Genomic DNA, 21,049 nt, shown 5'->3' on the forward strand with positions numbered 1-21,049 from the left:
ACCAGTACTCTGGAAGAACAACAACGCATAAACCACAGAAAACAGGGGTCTCTTGTATGCATCCAAAATGCCTTAGGCATGGATGGTGTTTCATGACGGCTGGCTTGCAGAGACACATCTACCTCCAGTGGCAATGAGCTTTGCTGCTTCTGTTTACATAAATTCAGAAAGAGATGGGGAGAGGGGAGAGGGGGAAGCACCAGCTTTTACAGCTGATTCAGGAGATGAACTGGACTCCCTTGCTTTTCTGCGTGATCAAAGCTCAGGTTGCTAATTGAATTATGTCTGGAACATTTAACATCGTTCTGTGCAAGGAACCAAGGCAAATGTGTTTTTCCTACAGAGGCTTTTTTTGTTTTGGAAAGAGCAGAAGGATAAATTTATTAATTTGCCCATTTATTCAGTTTGTATACTGACTTTGGCACAATAAGGTCCTCAAGGTGGTTCACAATCAAATCCTTTTAAATTATTAACATTAAAACAAAACTAAAAAGTTCATTGAAAAGCCAGCTGTTATTGCCAACTTTTATAGTAAAAAAAAAGATGTCAAATTACAAAGAGAATCAAATAAAATTTCAAGGAATAAAAATAAAATAAAATGGTTCACTTAGCCATCTCTAAAAGATCTTAAAACTAGATGGTCCTAAATCCTCTTCTAAGAGTCTGAAGGGAACCCACCCAGATGGTTTGCCTAGAGGTAGAATTCTGCAGAATGAGCTCCATAATTGAAAAAGCCCTCATGGTAATCACTCAGCCCTGAAGAACAGAGCTTACTACTTGTAAGTAACCTAGAAAAATTGGCAGGTTGTAGGGGAAAACTGAAGATTGTTTGGCCAAACACTGTGATTCAGGGAACTGGCATCAGCTATTACTCCCAGATTTTTCTTTTGGCAACCCCCTTCCCCAATGCCTAGCTCCGATGTCAACATTTGCAATATGAAGCACGAATACAGTATTTGAAAATAAATATGTGGATTTTCCTCGTGACTTTTAAAAGGGCCATGACCCTTCTAGGTGATACATATGAAGAAGCAGAAAAAATGTGAGGTTGAGGCTATAGAAATAGATAGGGTGAGAGATGTTGGAGGGTAGAGAGGGGGAAAACATGAAATAAGTGGGCAGAGGTGGAATCTACACACATATAAATAATGTTTGGGATATGCTTCCCCCCCCCCAAAAAAAGCGTTTTAAATAATACATTGAATTTTCCATAAGGCTCACTATTGCCGTCTAGTGTCACATTGTATATTGCACTTAAAACATTTTATTTGCAGCTGTATAGGAGCAAGGTTTAACACAGAAGGGAGACATGACTGTGCGGAGAGAGAAGAAAGAGTACTGTGGTGCATTGAAGGAGGAAAGGGAGCTGACTGAGAATAAAAGGGCCAGCTCCACCGTTTGGTAGAGTGAGGCAACCACCTTAGGTAGCAGATACTGGGAGTAAGGTATTGGTGTGCAGATATGTGCATGCTATGCAGTTTCCCCCAGTGCCCTCTAAGTGAGCCAGCAGCCCCTAGGTGCACTGTCCCTTGGCCAGTGTTGAAAGTAAGATCCAACTGTTAGTTCAGTTATTCTCCGTAGGTGGAATTGTGGTGTCTGTTTGCCACCTTGCCTTTTGCCTCAGGCAGCAAAATGTCTTGAGCCAGGCCCTGGGCTACAAGAAAACGCAGAACTAGAACGGTGACAAAATGCTTACGGTATTTACGGTTAGCATAGCGATGTAGACCTCTCTGGTTAATAACAATTTAAAAATGGTTCTCCAAGCGATTTGTTGTACACTAAACATTAACTTCCTCTCTGCCCGTTAAAATTCAACTTTGTCACAAACTGAGAAGTCTGGCCCACCTTCCAGGGACCTCTTGAATCTTTCCCCTCAGTTTTGAGAAGGAAGTAGAATTTTTGAACATTGCCTGGGAATGTGCAGCTTAGTACTATAAATAAGTGGGGGAACTTTGAACTTAAGCTAAGCCTTCATGCTTTCTCTATCTCTCTCCCCTATACAGCCATCCACTGAGGAAAGTCCTGCGAAGCACTTAGAAACCCCGGTAAGTGATATGATTTGCCTCTGCTGCAGCCAAGAACATTTAGGAGGGGGAATGTCCCAAGAGAATCCCGTTGCCTTGTGTGCAGTGTTTCTGCTCCATGTCCTGTATCTTCCCATTTACTTCACTGCAGCTTCTTAATCCTCCAGTCCATGATCTCCCTGCAAATAACAGCTTCCCACAACCTTTCCTATTCAGGCTTCCTTGTAGCCTGCTATGTCTCTAACTTATTTAGCAACTGTATTTCATCTGATTTCAAGCAGAGGCTTGCTCTGGTCTGTAAACATAATGCAAGCAGTCTTGTAGTCAAAGTATCAAGTTCATAAGAACAATTACTAAACAGTTACACGTGGCTTGATTTACAAAATGGATTCAGAAAATGAACTTTGGCATAGCGAGTCTTGATGAGCCCAGTTCCAAAACCGCTCTAGCATCCCCTGTGTTTAACTCTACATTAAAGTAACATGGCCTTGTTTAAAACCAACGTAAGCTACATTTCCAAAGGGCAGGCATGTTCTGAACTCGGCATGTTGAGTTGTGATATTTATATGTTGCAAATGAATAATGAGACCAGCATAAGGTGCACAGCTTCCTGAACTGCAGTGATTGATGGATGATGCTGTGATGGATCGGGACTCGTCAAGATGCACGCTGACTCTGTTTGCATATAATGCTAAGCCAAACTAGGACCTGGCGTGAACGTGTGAGCATGTGGGCTTCTGGAGAGGCGATCGTTGTTGTTTTGCTCCTCCTGCAGTCCTGCTGCTGCTGCATTGCTGTGAGCTAAGCCATGGTTTGCCTCAAGATGCCATCTGAACCTGGATCAATGGTTTGCCTCACTCCAGACAAACTATGAGCTGTAAACCAAGAGCAAGACAAACCACAAGTTTGAGTTCAGTCGACATGTTAAGCCTAACCATGGCTTAGCTAACACCTGTGCAGCTGCAGGAGGAGGACCAGAGGAGGAGCAAAGCAGCTGCACTCTCCTCTCCAGGACCCCATCACACATATGCATTCACTTTAAGCCATGGCTTGACTTACTGTTATGTGTAAGCTGGGAGGAGCTTGAGTTTCTGCTGTCAGCTGCTTGTGCCTCCATGGTGAGCACCACCTCTCACCTGGAAAACCATTGATTGCTGACTAGAAGGTATGTTCAAGGACTGAGAACAGTAGCGAGCCCGCATCTAAAGGGTGCAAAAACATCTGCTGAAGGAGAGATATTGAAAAGATGATGGCAACATATCCCGTACAATAATAATAATAACAAACAATGAAAGGCAAAATAAAACTTCTGGGGGAAATAAACAACTTTGAGAAATGTCAGAAAACAGCTTTTCTTCTTATCTCACACAGCACTGTTTTTTAAAAGGCAGTTGAGGAATGCCAAATAAAAACTTCCTTGCAAATCCCCAAAATAAAAGTCATGTTCTGAAGCATTGAGGATAATGGTCTTTTCTCAGGAGTTCTGTTTGTAGCTTTAAGAAGGCAGGGGCTTGTTCTGTGTGCATTTGTGCAGTTGTGAGATGTCTGATCCCGTGGAGCTTGTGCCTGTGTGCTCCATTAGGGTATGAAACAGAAGAAGGGGTACACCAGCTCACAAACATAAAAAAGTATAGTAGAAATCCACAAAAGATTTTCTTATATTGACAATGCAGTAATTTTATCCTAATGCATTGGAATCACAAGAGCTGTTGATCAGGGAACAAATTTAATGTACTCAGCGGTAAGCTATAGTGCAAGACACTTTCCAACAGACTAGAAGTCACAAAAGCAGACTTGTCAGCTATTGCCACTGTGGTGTCCATTAAATTCGTTGCTCTGATGAACAGAAACTCAGTTTGAAACTCATTAGAGTAATTTTATTGCATTGTTATCAGAATAATTTGCTTAATTTTTTTTGTCCTTTTCCCCTGTGCTTTGTGTTTGTTTGTGTTCTTTTACATTTGTTCTGTTTGGAATTCCAATGTGCCAATCACCCTCTTCTGTCTACATACAGTACAATTGAAACAGATCAACCCTAAAGGACTCAGTATCAAAAAGTGAGGGAAAACTGGTATTTTTGAAGTTAGCCAGTTTGCTAAACCCCTGTAAATAACCGCCCTCATGGGTGGTCTACTTGTTTGTGTGCTGCAGTGTCTGAAGTAGGGAGTCACAAAAGGTTGCACAGACTACTTCTGTGATTAGTTAAATTGCAAGAAACCATTCTCCTAATCAACAGATTTAGACACTGCAATCTGTGATCCTCTACTTCAGATGTTTTGAAACATGAAAAGAGAAATGGATAATCTTTAGAAATATGACATCTGCTCTGATAGGATGGAAGTTTTATGAGATTCAAGGAATTTCTGGAAACAAAACTGTTATTATTTTAGGATGTATGCAAAACCTCTTGCCCCAAGCTTTTGTACAAACACAGAGGTATGAAGAGACTCTTCTTGGGTCTTCCCTGTTCGTTTTCCAAAGAGGATTTCCTCCCCCTTCCTTTTTGGCTCAGACACCCACCTAAAGCATCTAGCAAAAGATGGCGGGAATACTAGGCTAGATGGAATGTGTGTTCACGCCAATCTTGTATTAGCTTTGTCCCTCCTTATGACAGGGTGGCATTGGATGCCTCTCCAGATAGATCCAGCCAATCTCTTGTGGTTGCCTTGGCACCTCAGGACCTTCAATCCCCATTGCCTGGGGAAAGTGGAGGTGACCTGGCAGCTGTTCATGAGATTGCTTGCTCCCTCCTTGGCCACCCAGTCAAAATTCTTAATAATTAGGAAAGCTGAAATCAAATCATGTGGATTTGAACTGAACAAGGCTTCTGTGTGCTTAGGAAAACAAGATTCTTCTGGCACTGTCCCTTTCCCCCCATTACATGCATAGCCTATAAACACTGATAGAGGCCTCTCCCTGCAGTTGAGCACCTATTCGTTACCATGGCACTCTTTGCTTATCAGTGATTTCTTGGAAGAGACAATGATGTCTTCAAGGATTTTCAGACTGTCGTAATTTTACATGCTGTACTTAATTTTGTTCCCTTTGGTGGGCCATCAGTGGAATATGGGGGATGTATTTATTTATTTCATTGCCAACTAAACTTCTTCTTCTTATTATTATTATTATTATTATTATTATTATTATTATTATTACTACTACTACTACTACTACTACACATATTTATACAGTGAGTTTCAGACTATATACCCAGAAAGCTTTTGGGGGATTCCTCACTGAGAAAATCAGTGGTGCTGGACAAAAGTTCCTCCTGAAGGACATTTTCCCGGCTACTAACAATAATCACCTGCATTGTGCAATAAAAGTGGCTTGGGTCATAGGAAGTGTCACCTTCCGTTTTCCTCCTCCCTTCTGCACCCCCCCAATCCTTGAAAAGTATTGCCTGAGAGATTCAATATTGCCCTGAATGGCATGGGCACATGCAGCTGGTTGGAGGGGTGAGGAGATCACCCCAAACGGGGCACAGGCAACTTTTTAAGGAATTAATGAGTTAAATTTACTGCTGAAGTGGCCTCAAGTTCAGCTAGAAAACTTCATCAATACATTAACTTTTTTAAAAAAATAAATACCCAAAACCAATTCAGCACAACAGTCAAATAAATAACAAACCAGGAGCAACATAATGCTGGGGGCATCCAGATAAAATAACAGCACCTCGCAGTTCCTGTGCAGAATAGAAATGGTTTTATGGATCTTAAAACTAGATTCCCCCCCCCCCCAAAAAAGCCACAACAGAAAAGACCAAGTTCCTGCTTGCAACAACCCTACAATCTGATGGAGGCATAATGGTGGGGACGCTTTCTCTCTTGCTCTCTCTCTCCTCTCCCCAATGCCTGCTGTCAGTTAAATTTGCCTAAGGTTGAGTTTATACATTCTTGTAATTCTTCTATAGTTACTTATGGTTTAAAAAAAATGTGCTGCTGCATGGATGAAAGCAACATAACAATTGTGTGAAACTGGATGTTTGAGAAGTAGCCATGATCTAGATATGTGTGTTCATTTAGAGCAGAGGTGGAGAATCTGTGGCCCTCCAGATATTGCTGGACATCCAACAGCCCCAACCAGCACAGCCCATGGCCAGGGATGGTGGAAGCTGTAGTTCAGCAACATCTGGAGGGTCACAGGTTCCCCATTACTGATGGAAGAATTACAGGTGCAGGAACTGGAAGCATCAGAAAGAAGTCAATTACTATTGGAACCATAGTCAAAACAAAATTTTAAAAAATCCTTCCAGTTGCAACTAAGTTTGTTATTGGTATGAGCTTTCGTGTGCATGCACACTTCTTCAGATGGAACCATAATATGCCTTCTTTCCCATTTTCTTTCCCAGCTCTCCTTGTATGACTGCAGTAATGGAAACAGGGGGAAGGGTGGCACGCAAAAAGCGATTTTCAAACCTTCTAGTTTCAGGAGAGTCTTCCCATGCTTGGTTGTGGGGCAAGAAGCATTGCATATCAGCCTGAGAATGCCTGTGGGCTGTAAAAGATTCAGGGGGCATGTTGTAGGGCATATGGGCCGGGATCCAGCCAACCCAGAATGCTAACAGAAGCTCCTGCTAGTGCAACAGGGCACCCCCCTCTCCTCTCCAGACAATCTCCCCGTGCCTCCCAGATCTGCTCTAAGGGTCAGGAGAACTCCCAAGAACAGCACATGAAGAGAGGAGAGGGCAGGTTGTTCTGCCTGGGAAGCAGAAATGTTTGCGCTGATGGAATGATAACCAGAGTGTGACAACGAATTCCTCCCATACACCTCAGAGGCCACTGGCCAGGATGCTTTGGGCCTCATTGCAGCCTTGTGTAGACTCAAAATGCACCTTAGGGATGCATTAGGGATGATGGGTAGTGGCAATGTGCAAACTACTTTAAAGGAAATCCTGCCTGCCATTGTATTGATCCTTGTTGAAGAACCCCTGATGAATTTTCTTGGGATTCCGAGGAACACTCATACATGATGACCTGTTAAGAACCTTCATGTTTTGAAGATTTCTACATCATTAATCCCAACAAGAAAAGCCCCCAATTTCCATTTTTTAACTCTCTATTTTTATGAATCCAGCTGTCAGGCTCATATTCTGCAGCAATGACCTTGGTTACTGAAGCAGGGCACCTTGTGGCTCTTGGTTGCTTTTGCTGTGACAGGCTGGCATAGAAACGGAAGCAAGGTGTGTGTCGAACAGTAAAGAAGGTGGTGATATTGAGGGCAACACTCTAGAATAAGTGGGGTGCCAGCCTTTAAAAAGGATCATTTGTCACTTTCACCTTTCTGCCTGGTCCTGAATTCTGGATAGGGTGCTTTCTGAGCATTTAATTTGCCTGGAAGCTGTTATTCCTATCAGCTGATATCTGCCTGACTCTTCCTCGTGGTGTGTGTGTGTGTGTGTGTGTTGGGGAGAGCGTTTCAGGAAGGGGTGGGGCTCCATTTCCACCAGCAGTAACAACAACAGGAGAGCTGTTTGCGGTTAGTGTGTTGCAGCGTGAGCCACAGGGACCCAACGGCAGCGTCAGAGACTGACCATGCCAAACATGGTGCCCACTGCGTGCCAGGCTTGTGCCTCTCTTTAATCAAACACCGTCCCTTTATTATTGTGGGCTTCCTTGGATCGAGTCTCTGGGGAGGAGAGAGGGATTGCTCTGGAGAGAGATTTAAGAAAGAGTGGGCACCATGCCCTGGAAATGGATTAGCAAAACTGCTACTCTCCCGAAGGTAAGCCTTTGTTTAGGGTTGGAGGGGTGTGTGCGTGCTGTGGTGGAGATGCCAAGCCTTGTAATTGGATTTGCACATAGGAATAGGGTGGGAATTAGTTAAACATCTCCAAATAGGGATTTGCCTTGAGCTCTGTTCTCTCTGGGCAGGATGGAATCTTTGGATCAGATCTTTATATGAGTTTTATGAACAACAACAACCACAGTTACTGCATGCACGTGGTTCTAGCGCACATCTCTTTTGAGCAGCATCATGGAGTGCTGCTTTGATGGGAGGAAATCCAGATCTGGCTCTGTATGCAGCTTGTTTTCTCCCTTCATCACAGCCAGCTGGCTCAATGAGCCAGGAGTAATCTGTTCTCATGTCTACGGATGACACCAAAAGGGGGGAAATATGGTGTTTCAAGGTTTTATTATTGCTTTAAAGTCTGAATATCCTATACCTCATATAATCAGAATGGTTTTTCTAATCTATACGAAATTTATTTGACACTGAGAATCTACTTGTTTTGTGGTGTAGTCTGTAACTGAATTTCATAGGGATCTGATGGAGAACGGCCAAGTTATTCAGCTTAAAACTTTTGATTTAATGCCTGTGTGAGGCGGCACCTCCCCCACACTGCCAAGCAATGCCTTAAAAATATTATTTTGGCAGTTATATCCAGCATTCAGGTATGTTGCTTGGACTTCTCTTTTGTTGAAAACCCACTGTGTGCATATAAAGGAATACGGTTTCAGAGTTAACCAGTTGTAATAAATGGGAGCTGAGGCAAGGACAAGTTACTGTGTGTGTGTGTGTGTGTGTGTCGATTTTAGCCATTAAGGCAGGTACAGACAATGGCAGCTTATCAGCTTTAAGAGGTACACCGACCAGCACTTCCTGGAGACATTTCAGTGCCTACAAATGGCATGTGCAGCCACTTGAAGCCAAGCCATTAATGTGTGGTGATACCTGCATGCCACCCTGCCTGCATGAATCTGCTTGGCTGAGGGGAGGCTGCACAGTAACCTAGATGTGCTTTCTCCTTCGGCAAAATAAGGGGACCCCCCTCCCCCTGGCTCAGAGCAAAAGTGCATCCCTTCCCTCCTGAGATATAAACAGAACTGCCCTACCTCAGGCAGCAGATACTGAGGAGGGGAAATGGAAAGTGATGGTGAGCTGCTGTCTGTGCTATGTGGGCTAACCTGTACCCCTTATGCTAGCCTGCTGCTTCAGGTGTGGTAAAGGACACTGTCCTTTTACCAGTGTTGAAGTAAGATTCAATTCCTAGTCTGGTTAGGTTGTGTATATGGTGTGTGTGTGTGTGTGTGTGTGTGTGTGTGTGTGTGTAAAAAATTCCTGCATGGGACAGGTGGCTAAAATGTGTTTGTGCATTTGAGGGAGTTTGCTAATATGTATGCATATTTTATTGTGTGAGATAGTTTTGTGTGTCTCTCTGTGTGACTGTGTATGAAGGAAAGTGGTTCCCCCCTCTGTATCTGCATATGTGTGAAGGATAATTTTGCAGGAGCGCATGTGGAAGAGAGGATGGGAGACCTCTGACTGCCTTCTAAAATTGTCTTCATCTGAATTTCTCACTGGATGTTAGAGAACTGAAGTGTTTGAAGAGTGGGTCAGCTGCACTAGGGGTTGGGAACCATTTTTGCTTGGTGGGCCAGATCCTTATCTGCCCCTACCCTCTACAGATCCACTTTGACAGATGGGTGGGACACCATTGACACCATGGGCAGGTTTGTTTGTTTTTGGCATGCCCACCTTTCAAATCCCATGCACAGCACTTCCAAAGCACCTGAAAACCAACTTGTTGTTGGCCACGTGGGAACCACAGCACACGAAGCTTGGCCAACCCTTTGCTTGGCACTTGGGAAACGTTGAGCATAAGGGCTTTCAAAGCACTTTCCTAACAACAGCTAGCTGTTGAGTGTTTGGGAATCACTGTGCAAAGTGCTTTGCAAGCTCTGTACTTAGCGCTTCCCAATCACCAAATAGGGGGGCAAAACTGCTTTCTGCGGGGATTAGCTGTGTGATCTCCATGGGGAACTCAGCTGCGAAGCCAATTGAGCAGGCTTGAACTCACTGCCCATTAGTTAAAGGGGTGGGAGCTTCAACCCTGTTTTCTGTGGGGATGAGCCATGCAGTCATTTTCCGAATGGGGAACTTCAGTGAAGAGCTGATGCAGATGAATCTGCACGTGCCCCATACCAGACAGTAGATATGACATTAGGTGTGATGTACCGGTAGGTGGGCACACCTAATGGCCAAGGAAAATGGCGTTGCAGGCCAAATTGGGACCTTTGCTGGGCCAATTATGGCCCACAGGCCAGAACTTCCCCACCTCTCTGGTATAACACATGTAGACAAACCCATAATGACTATCTTTAGGTTCAGCATGCTGCTTTGTCCTTGTTCCCTCACTTGGCATTTCCATTACTGGGACCCTATAATTCAGCAGCTGTTTCAGAAGTAGGTGATTAGATCTGAGATCTGCAAACTCACCATGTAAGTTTGGGCATGGGAGTATGGAGCCACCTTGGGACGAGAGTTTTAGTTATTAAAACTTTTAACAAATGCTTTTAGCTGAAGATACTAAAGCAAACAAGGTGTGAATGTATATTTTCCTCTCAGTCAGATCTTTCTTTAATTAGAACCCCCACTTAGTGTTTCAGATGAGGTCACAAAGTCACCAAACAAATCGAGCACATATGGAATTTTTGAGGCCATGGGAATGGTGCACAAATAGAAGCATCCTGCTCGTACAACTCACACATTTCCTCCTGGCGTTCTGTTCTGTCAAGGCCCAAGCCAAGGCAAGCCAGAGTTCAGTTTTAATGGCTTGGGGAAGACCTTTTTGTTGCATGGTGTGAGGTTTTCTGCTCTGTAAACCTTACTGCTGGGCTGCTCCAATATAGTTATAATGGGGCTGTTAATTTCCATGCATCCAAAGTTCTGTAGCGTGCTCTGGCAAGACTTCACTCTCACTTGCATGTACTACTGATGGTGTTATATGGTGGTTGTCCTTTACACTAATTGTTCAGTGCATGTGTGTGTGTGTGTGTGTGTGTGTGTGTACGCACACGCCAAACTAGTTTTTCCAGTTATTCTGGGTACAGTACTTTGAAATTGTGACTTTTAAATATCCTGGAAAATCTTGGAAAAGTACCGGTAGTTAGGATATCATCTTAGAGCAATATATCAGTAGTACCGTAGCAAAGGTTTGTGTGTTCTACTCTCACCTTTCCAAAATTCTGACGCTGCAAGCGAAGTTAGCCATCTAAGGCAGCATACCCCCCCTTATGCTTTTATAATCTATCTGCACTTTCTAGCTCCTCCCCAATTAATGAACCCTTCGATTAAAAAGGTTTGTCAAAACTGCATGCCCTGTTTGTGAACACAGAATATTTCACTTCTCTGTAGTGTGCAGCATCTTACCCATGAAGAAACAATGTCTATTGTACAATTGGTCTGGGTTGGGGACCCTTTTGGCCCCTGTGCATCCACTGAGGGGCAGGGGGTTCAAATCTGCTTTGTGGAGGATTCAGGCAGAGGAAAACTTCCCCATGCATCAGCTGATGGACAGGGAGTTCAGTCCTGCTTTCTGCTGGGATCTGCCCACCAGCTGTGCCTCTCCCTGCACCATACCTGATGTCACATATAATGCCAGGTGTGGGGAAGGTGGGTGTGGTTTGGGGAAAATCGCCACATGTGCCAAATGGAGAACATACCTTTGGGGCTCCCCAGTTGTTAGAGCAACCCAGTGTGTGTATATAGAAGGTGAACTAAACACTAATGTGTTGTCCAAAACTAAGCCAAATCTCCATCTAATAGAAGCCGGTTAACCGGCAGGTCATTTGTTAAAAGGAGTGGTTGTGATTCATCTTCTGGAATGCTACACTTGGCAACAATGAGATCTAAATTACTAGTTTCATGTGATAGTGGAGTGAATGGAGCCATTCACAGCTTCACAGAACTGATGTGCATTAAACATGTGTAGTGAACACTTTTCCTCATACACACCCCACAGTTGTCCATGGTGCTGATCGTGCCGGGCACAATGCAGTGCATGTACTGAAGCCATCCCCATAGTTAGCCTTGATGTAACCTTGGGAACATTTAAATTATGTCTTCTGAACATGGGAATATTCAGTCCTAGAACAGTTTGTCCTGCCACAACACTGACATTGCTGTGGCAAGACAGTGCCTGAAAACCTGCCTAGCAGATATTCCCTTGACACCACAGATAAATTATAGGTGATCCTAGCACCCCATAGCTTTCCTACCTCCAGTGATGGACAGAAGCCCTGACCTGTCTTAACTGAACAGATGTGATGAAGGTTAGCAGATTCCGTCCTGTGGAAATTTACTGTAATTGAATTGGAGCAAATACCTTGACTGGAAAAGGGCTCTTTAGTATCTTCATGGTAGTGATTGCAGCCTATGTGCTTCTGCAGTAAAACTGGCCTTGCATTGATATCTAGTCCACCAGCCTTCCAAGCTGCTGCTATTATCTTGACTGACTTTCGAGAAAATGAAACTCAACACAGCCTTTAAATTACTTCCTGCAGTTCTCCTCCTCTTCAATCCCTGGTGGCTTTTGTTCTGTCCAGCTTGATAAATAGTCTCCTAATGATCCTTGTTAGGGCCTTGGTCCCCCATGTATTTGTAAACCCTGGCTGCTAATTAGCCAATTATCTCTGCTAGTAGGACCAAGGAATTCAAACTGCAGCAGGCTCAGTCAAGGCATTGTGTGTGATGCTCTGTGCTCCTTTTCCTCTGCTAAAGTAGAAGAAGCAAAATCAGCCTGGGCTGTGTAACACTGCAGGTGAAGCACAGTCTGCTTTTTCACCTGTGAAGGAAGAGAAACAGGATCCCCATATACATGGGCATAGCCAGGATTTATATGGGCCGGGGGGGGGGGAGGATCAATGATCAATGTTGGGGGAGCAGAACCGAGCTATCTGCCACACAATTGGTCAGTTAGGTAAGTATTTTTATTTGTGAGGCCAGGCAGAGTCCCCCGAACCCCGGGCAACCCCTGAGGGAAATAACGACACATGACAACGTTCTATGGGATTAAATTGGCCACAACTTTATTAATATTCAGATGTAGGGAGACCTTGGCTCAGGCATTGGGCGTTTATCCTTCCCAGCTCCCCAGCCGGGGTTCTGGGTAATTTTAGGGTTATCCAGCATGTGTGGGGAGCGGGCTAGCTCTGGAGAACATATGTTCAAGCAGATAGCTTGCCCCCCTGTTCGTCGCCGCTGGAGGGGGAGGGCAAAGATGACCTCTGGGTATATGGCAATTGCCTCCCCCTGAGACCCCTTTAACGGGAACCCTGTTATCGCCGCCGCAATGGGGGCAGGGGTCACTGCCCCACGCCCCCCCCCATATTGGTAGATGACTAAAGGATTCCGCCCAAAGCCTGCAACCGCCAAAGTTGTGACAAATTGCTACGGGAAAGGCGAAACCTGCCAATGCAGGGAAATTCCTTTTCGGCCCTTCAACAGCGACCCTGACATAGCAGCACCTGCGTGCATGTGTGGCTGTGGAAAATAAAATGGTTAACCTGTAAAGTAAGCGTTAATTGAGGGAGTGGAGGGTCAGGAAGCTCTGTATCCAACGGCCGCTTCCCAGGTATGACTCAATTCCTATTGTGTGTACTGTATAATCCCTCCTTCTACCTGGCCAATCCCCCTGGCAACAGCTCCCCAGCCGGGATTGGGCGGCTGCTGGAGTAGGTGGAGTCCCCAGGTATCCAACCTGGGAAGGTGGTGCCAGACCCAACTGCCAGGAGCTGCCACCGTGATCCCAGGAGGCTACTTGCGACCACACAAAATGCACACCCCATTTGATGTGGGGAACGGTCATTGCTTGGCTATGCTTATGCCTATATCACTTTTTAAAAAAAGGCTTCATTGAAACAGATCCCAGGTTAGTGCACAATAGGAACAATTAGAAATAATTTTCACATTCAATAAAAGCAAAACGTAACCCATCAGAAAACCAATATATCAGCCGTCATACAACCACCACCATCACCACCACCACCACAACAACACAGCTTAAAGTCCCAAATGGTAGCCTCTTTAAAAATGCCTGGGCACCTTTTCCACTATAGGTAAAAACCATGGGTAAAAAAACCAAATAAAACAGCTGGGCAAGAATGATTTTGAGCTTGAAAATTATCAGAGGGAAAAGGGTTAGGTGGTTTTTCTCTTCCTCTGTCCAATATGCATAGACTCCCTCGCTCCACCTTTCTTTCCTTCTTTTTGGTGGAGGGGCAGAGTCTCTGCAGAGGAAAAGAGCATGAGTCTTGCTGTTAGTTTGAGCTTTAATGGAAGAGACATATCTCGCCTTGGGCTTCTGCAGAGTCATATGGCTGTTTCTATCCTAAACAGCCCTTGATTGTGACAGGAGCTATCACAGAGCTCCCTCGTATGGCAAGAGGGTTGTGTCATTGGTTGGTAAAGTCAACAGATATAAAACACATGCAACTTTTACATGTCTGGATAGGATAGGCTTGCCTAAAGGAAAGGTCCTGGCGAAACACAACAAAGGTGCCTGCCTGATTTCAAGAGAAAGGGACTTCTAAAGTATAGGTGCTGCCCCACTGAAAGGTTTATTTCTTCCAAGTGCAGAGCAAGTATTATGTGGCACCTGTAACAGTGCCATTAGGATATGGGATATTTCATAAGTAGATTTTAAAAGAATGCTGTGGATGGAGACACAGGACTATCACTTACAACATGCAAACTGATGCACAGGTACTGAGCAACAGCAGATTTTCATATTGATATGAGATATTCTTTCCTCTAGGAAAAGACATGCACAGAGAACAGCCCCAACAGAAATCACCCCCCCCCTTCACCTTACATGTATCAGTTAGCTGTGCAGGTTAAGATAGTGTCTACTCTTTGCATAAATATTTCACAGCTCTTCTCCAGCCTCCTTACTGCTTGTTTGCTTTCATCTCCCTGTTTACACTTTCCTCATGGGGCTTTTGTACATAGTTCCTTGCCCACCAATAAGTGCTGCATGATCTTTTGTTTCACTGCTACAGCTGTCAGGATTTGGCTCTATTGAGAGGCTGTTGAGCTGCCAAAGGATCTCTTAACTCTGTGCAGAGCTCAATTGTCACCAGTAAATTATGTCTTCCACCACCTCTCATTTCAAAACAGGAGGAGGCGAGGGAGCCCTGGGGGATATGTTTGGAAATAAAGAATTATTGTTCCTTATTTATTTCATAACAAATCACTGCTCCATCAATCCTTGTGGATGCTCCTCATTTCAGACACTATGATTTCACATTGGCTCTTCTGTCTTGAAATTCTGATAATCTTTGCTGTGTGGTGATACTTGACCTGAAGCGTAGTTCTTATTTCAACCCACAACAAGCTATGAAAAGTACCTCCTGGCTATACTCTCCAAACTGTGTGTGGTCACAAACTTACAGATTTAGAGAGGTAGTCCAGAGAAGATAAGGGTGCTATCAGGTAGCCTGCCAGTTAGCTTGTTAGATTTCTGAAGATTTTGTGTGTTGACTTTGTGTGTTGACTCAAAGTGCTTGCTCCTTGATTGAAGAGGGAGTGGCTATGGGATCAGACCTGTGGAAATGATCCCTCCAAGACTGAGTAGCTGCTCAGTTTGTCAAGGAGCAAGCCCTTTCAGTCTTCATTGAGACCAACACAAGATACATTGGTTGCCTCAAATGATTATGGTGCATCATTTGAGAGGTGTGTGCCAGCATCTGCCATGACTGAGCATGCTGGAGCCCACCTCTTACTTTGTGTATCATTACAGTTGCCAATATAGGGAACATTGGCAACCTTGAAAAGGATCATACAGTTCCTTGGCTTCCATCATACTGGGTGTGAGGGACAATCCACCAATTGTGCCACCCCCACTTTGGATGCTTGTGCCATTCATTAGCTTGGAGCCCTGGAATTCATGGAATCTGCCCTTGACATCTAAATACATTTTAGCACAGAGGTCACTTCCAGGTCAGGTTGGGCCACCTGTAAGTATTCTTTGGGCATGAATCTGATGTATCCTTTTCCTTCCATGGAGCAATATTGGAAAGTGGCTGTAAAAAAAGGATTATTTTAACTTGTGCATCTTGCTTGCAAAACCTACTCCTCATCCTCCTTTTTTTGAGGGGAATGCTCTGGATTTCATTTGCCGAACTGTAAAATGGAAAAGATCCTTAATTTGCTCCATTGGTGATCTTCAGTGAAGTAAACATTGATGGAATGCAGAGTGCAGTACTGAAGGCTGTTCAAATACCTGAGAAGTGGGGGAAGAAGGAGGTTGCAGTCTAACTGAAACTCTAGAACCTTAAATGCAGATGTTCCAGAATGAGCTTCTCTGAATTGTCTAGAACAGGGGTATTTTGTGTGGGAGCCGAAAATATCTTTGATCGGGCCACCTTAAAGTGATAATTTTCCAGGTCAGGCTAGGCAGGTCAGGCTCAGAAGCTAGGCAGAAGGAGACCCATTTGCTTCCATTTCTGCTGAACATGCCACTCTACAATGAAGCAACGTATTGCAGTAACATGCTTTCTCACCCTTTTGTCACTCTCGTTTTATTAGGTGTTCACAAAGTCCCCCAAAATTATCCAGGCACGACGTAAACCCTCAAGGTAAGGCTCAGTGTTTGGTGAGAGTACTTCATGGAGAGTCTTTCTTGTGAAACTCAAACACCAAGAATCACAAGTGTGGTGAGCGCAGCTGTGTTCAGGTTCCGCTTGCAGGTTTCCCACAGGCTTGGCCAGTGTGAGAACAGGATGCTGGACTAAATGGACCTTTGGCCTGATCCAGCAGGGCTCTTCTTGTGTTCTTCCACTGCTCTATTCATAATTTGGGACATGCAAAACTGCCTCCATTATTTCCATGGATATATCTGCCTTGCTTAAAATAGATAACACATGTTCAAGATATTTATCTGCGAAAGCTAATACACTTTAAAAAAAGAAAAAAAAGAAAACAAGGGTATGGTTTTCCCCAGATAGTTATTTGACTTGTTAGTTCATGTGTTCACATCTGCTGTTATACAGCTTTGTTCTCATTTAAAGACACAGACATTTAGGATATATTGTGCATGGTTCCCAGCTGAAAGGCAAGGAGTAAATGAAAGGAGTAACTGGAACTGAAAGGGGTAACCTGAAGAATATAATAAGAGCACTAAGAGATGAGGCCAAAGGCCTATCTAGTTCAGCATCATGTTTCCTATAGTGGCCAACAGCATGTCCCTTGGGAGCCAAAAAGGGCAGTCACTCTCTTCTGCTATTTTCTCCCATTAGCTAGTATGTTGCCTCTGATGCTGGAGGGACCATTGCATATGCACCCATGCTTCTTCTTAGAAAGAGCACTTACTGGCTTACTCGTGAATAGGGTGCAATGACAATTTTTGTTCCCTATTTACATTATTGCCAGAACACTATTTTCAGGGTGCATATTAACATCCTGCACAATAGGGGAGCGCTTGTTTTTGTTCTACTTCCCTATGAATCCGCAAACATTTTTGCACAAAGGGTTTCTTAATTCAGGATGCTTGTTAAAAGCTGAAAAATGTGTTTCTTTGTGGCCTTATGCTTGCGTTACATGGTGTCAGTGCTGACACCCAGTGTTTGGCTTAAAACAGGGGTCAGCAACCTAAGGCCCATGGGCTGGAAGCGGCCCACGGAGGTCGTTTCACCGGCCCTTGAGCTGCCCCCGAACCAAGTTGTCCGCTCGCAGATGCAGATGCCGGAAATCATGTCTGCACACACACAGACACTGAAAATTGTGGGCGTGCATGCAGGTGTCCGCGCAATCCGGCCCATGGAGGGATTTCCGCAGGACCGATCTGGCCCAGGCAAGATAAACCTTGCTGACCCCTGGCTTAAATGCTCCTCCTTCTCCAAACACACACGCACTTACAGACATTATGCAACAATACTTCTTCATGGTGCTGTATTCCTTGGTTGGAATTATTCCCACAGCAGTTTCTCTGGTTGCTGCTGCAGTCTCTGGGTATCCCCAGATTTCATTCTCCGCATTTTGCACTGGTCATCCTGCACGATGGAACAATATTCTGCCGTGCAGTATTCCAGTGAAAGAAAAGCACAAAGAGAATGTTGAGAATGGTCTCTCTCTTCCTGGGAGCCACAGTATTGCCTTACTCCTGATAAATGTTCAGAAGCCCACTTGAAACACCCTGAGAACATCCTCTAAAGCTGTCAGCAGAAGCAAAGTGAAACAAGTTTGTGTATTTATTACTGCTAATAATAGTAATTTATTAATCACCCTCCACACAATTGTGTCATGATGATGTGCAATAAACAAAAAACGGAGAAAAAACAGCGGATACATTTAAAATAAAACTTAACACAATACAGAACAGATACTCATGTCAAAGACCCGTTTTGGGAAAGCCTGCTGGGGGGAAATGTATCCAATGGTTTCTGGAAAGTGCAGATAGTGGGCACCTGTTGTACCTCAACAGGAATGCTATTCCACAGAGCAGGCAGCCATGCTAGAAGTCCTGCTGCAGATTACTTGCTTTGCTTGCTCCACCAGCCGGCTGGAATATTTCTCCTCTTGATTCTGTCCTCACCCCAGGTGCTGGTGGCAGCAATAGCAGCAGCAATGGTTGCTTGCTCCACCTGCTCACTTGGGACTTCTTGGACTTCCCTTGCCGTGTTGAAGCCTGGCTGCACAACAGACAAGTGCAAGTAAAGTAAAATGATACGTATATATACACACACACATACATGCACACAGATGCACAAATAGTGCTAGGGGAAGATTACACCGACAGACTTTCCTATCTTTATACCTTTGTTCTTTCCTCTCTGCCATTGATGGTTTAGTTGCTTCTTTTTGCCCTAGGAGCTTGAGCCTAAACCAGGCCATGGAGGATACTTGTGAACTAGACCTGGTGTATGTCACAGAACGGATTATTGCTGTCAACTTTGCAAGTTTGTCGGAGGAGCAGACCTTCTCTAGCAACCTGAAGGAGGTGGCACAGATGCTGAAATCCAAGCATGGGGACAGTTACCTGGTAATAAGTGTGGGGTGTTTTAATTCATTTTTACTGTCTTCAGAAAAAATGCTGGGAGCATTTCCTGGTCATTGATGGAGCCCCTCATTACCCATTTCTACTTTTAAAAATTTCATTGTGGTTTTGTGTCACAACATCTCTAAACCCGTTTGCCATAGACAACACTGCTGATTCTGTCCACTGGGTGGTATTCAACTAGGATTTACTCAAAGAAGACTTAGTTATGTTCATTAATGGCAATGGGTTTACTCTGAGCAAACCTTAGTTGAATGCCACTCATTTTTCTTGTTAACGTAATGCTGGCAGCTTTAAAATCCCAAAAGCCCACCACATTCTCAAATCCATTTCATTTTCCATTCCAGTAAATTACGGGAAATATATGGGTGCCTAAGCATTACATGAAGCTAACTGTGAAAATCCATAATAATAATAATAATAATAATAATAATAATAATAATAATAATAGTGTACAGCTCATGCCTGCAATTCCAGGAAGAGGAAGCACATGTGCATGTGTATGTTTGTGGTGGTGGTGGTGGTGGTGGTGGTGAAGAAACGTCATAGCCTTGGAATCCTGTAGTTGATGCTCCCATTCAGTTTTCTATCATATTGTTGCCCACAGGCCTCCACCTCATCAACCAACTCTTCTAACACGGTTTATTTCTTTCCCATCCACTAGCTTTTTAACCTGTCAGAGAAGAGGCATGACATCAGCAAGCTCCATTCCAAGGTAAGATGTAGATGCTTATTGATAAATCATGATTTTTGGTGGAAAGGGTGAAAGAGAGATATCTATGACAGGCTGGGGAAGAAAACTCTATGATACTCAGGGTCCCTTCCAGCTATATAACTCTATGAACCTAAACATGCTACAAATTCAACCTTCCAGATCTACTTCCCCTCAGTTGTATGTAGTTTTTGGCTCTGGCTTCAGTCTCAGAGGGGACTGCCTGAGTTGTTCCTGTTCTGCTTTTTGGAGTTCCCTCTAATGCGCTGCTCCTTAAGCCTTTTGTATGTGTACTTCTCTCTGCATGTTTGTTTTGTCCACTAATCCAACCATGCTGCTGCTGTCTTTGGTTGCCAAAGAAGCTGTTCATCCATCCAAAGCCAGGCACATGTCTGAAATACTTCGCCTGCCTCTCTGCTCTGAAGGAACAGCTAATGTTGTAGGTTTGCCCCCACATGTATCAAAGGACAGTGGCAGCAGGTTGATATTGCTAGGTTGGCAAGTTGTAGTCAGGAGGGGAGCAAGGGGCAAATTAGCAACCTCCTAGACCTTTCTGGGACAGAGATAGGAAGTGGTTTCCTTCTGCAAGCAAAGGTTCTAGCTGCGCTGGTCAGAAATCACAGCAAAGCAAAAAGACGAGATAAAAGTATTGGAAACTGGGAACTGAATGCGACCTAGCATTTACCGTATATAAGCTTTTAATGGTGTTTAAGGTACTTCATCTAAGCAATCTTTAGAACAACCCTGTACAGTAGGTCAATATTATTACCCCCCTGTTTCAGAGCAGGGTAGAAGCCGAGGCTGAGATAATAGTGGCTTGCCTTGTGAGCTCCTGGCAGAGGCAGTCATACTCGTAGCCAACACATGAGTATGCACACAAATCCATATTGTAGGATGGCCAATTATTCATCAAATGAAAGTTGTTAGCATTGGCAGTTCTGTATGCCGTTGCAAAGTATGGCCTTTGCAAAGTTCTGCTGGAAGATCTTGAGAAGTTCTTAAGGAATGTGCTCAGAGCTCCCCAACTTTCCATATAAACCCAGTCTCAAAACTCTGTAAAGTGGATTATGCTATGAAGTCCTATGGGGATTTGTTGTCCTTTCATGCTGCCTCAGAATCTTGTTCCTGAATTGGGCTATCCTCATCCCACCTAATGGCCTTTAAAACTAGGATACCTTCGTGCAATAGCAACATCTAACCACAAGTGTACCAGGGGAGGGATCTTCATCTTCTTTAACACTTTCCTTTCTTCTTTGTCTTCCTCTTGCTTGGAAACCTCTGCTCTCCTTCTGCCACAGGTGCTGGATTTCGGATGGCCCGACTTGCACACACCTGCCCTGGAGAAGATATGCAGCATCTGCAAGGCCATGGATACGTGGCTCAACGCTGATCCTCACAATGTGGTGGTTCTGCATAATAAGGTGAGAGAGAAGCGAAGGAGTTTTCCTTGCAGAGTTTCCATGTGGTTCCCTCCTCTGCTTAGTAGGAAAGGACAGGATAGGTGGCTGTGTGAATGACAGGCATTTGTTTTTCACT

General features: G+C 44.2%; 1 protein-coding gene across 16 annotated transcripts in view; it reads left to right on the forward strand.

The window, feature by feature from the left end:
• Positions 1-21,049, forward strand: part of TNS1 (tensin 1) — a 286,343-nt gene that overhangs the window by 168,879 nt on the left and 96,415 nt on the right. For 13 of the 16 annotated variants that reach the window (XM_033161327.1, XM_033161376.1, XM_033161366.1 and 10 more), the window contains 5 exons: positions 2,004-2,045; positions 16,335-16,384; positions 18,615-18,786; positions 19,466-19,516; positions 20,812-20,934. In XM_033161327.1, coding sequence (XP_033017218.1) covers positions 2,004-2,045; positions 16,335-16,384; positions 18,615-18,786; positions 19,466-19,516; positions 20,812-20,934 — 438 coding nt within the window. Of the gene's footprint in view, positions 1-2,003; positions 2,046-7,477; positions 7,749-16,334; positions 16,385-18,614; positions 18,787-19,465; positions 19,517-20,811; positions 20,935-21,049 lie in introns of those variants that run through there. The other 3 variants (XM_033161337.1, XM_033161428.1, XM_033161437.1) reach the window with 3 other exon arrangements.

This window comes from Lacerta agilis, chromosome 1 (genome assembly GCF_009819535.1).
Source record: "Lacerta agilis isolate rLacAgi1 chromosome 1, rLacAgi1.pri, whole genome shotgun sequence".
NCBI classification, from domain to species: Eukaryota; Metazoa; Chordata; class Lepidosauria; order Squamata; family Lacertidae; genus Lacerta; species Lacerta agilis.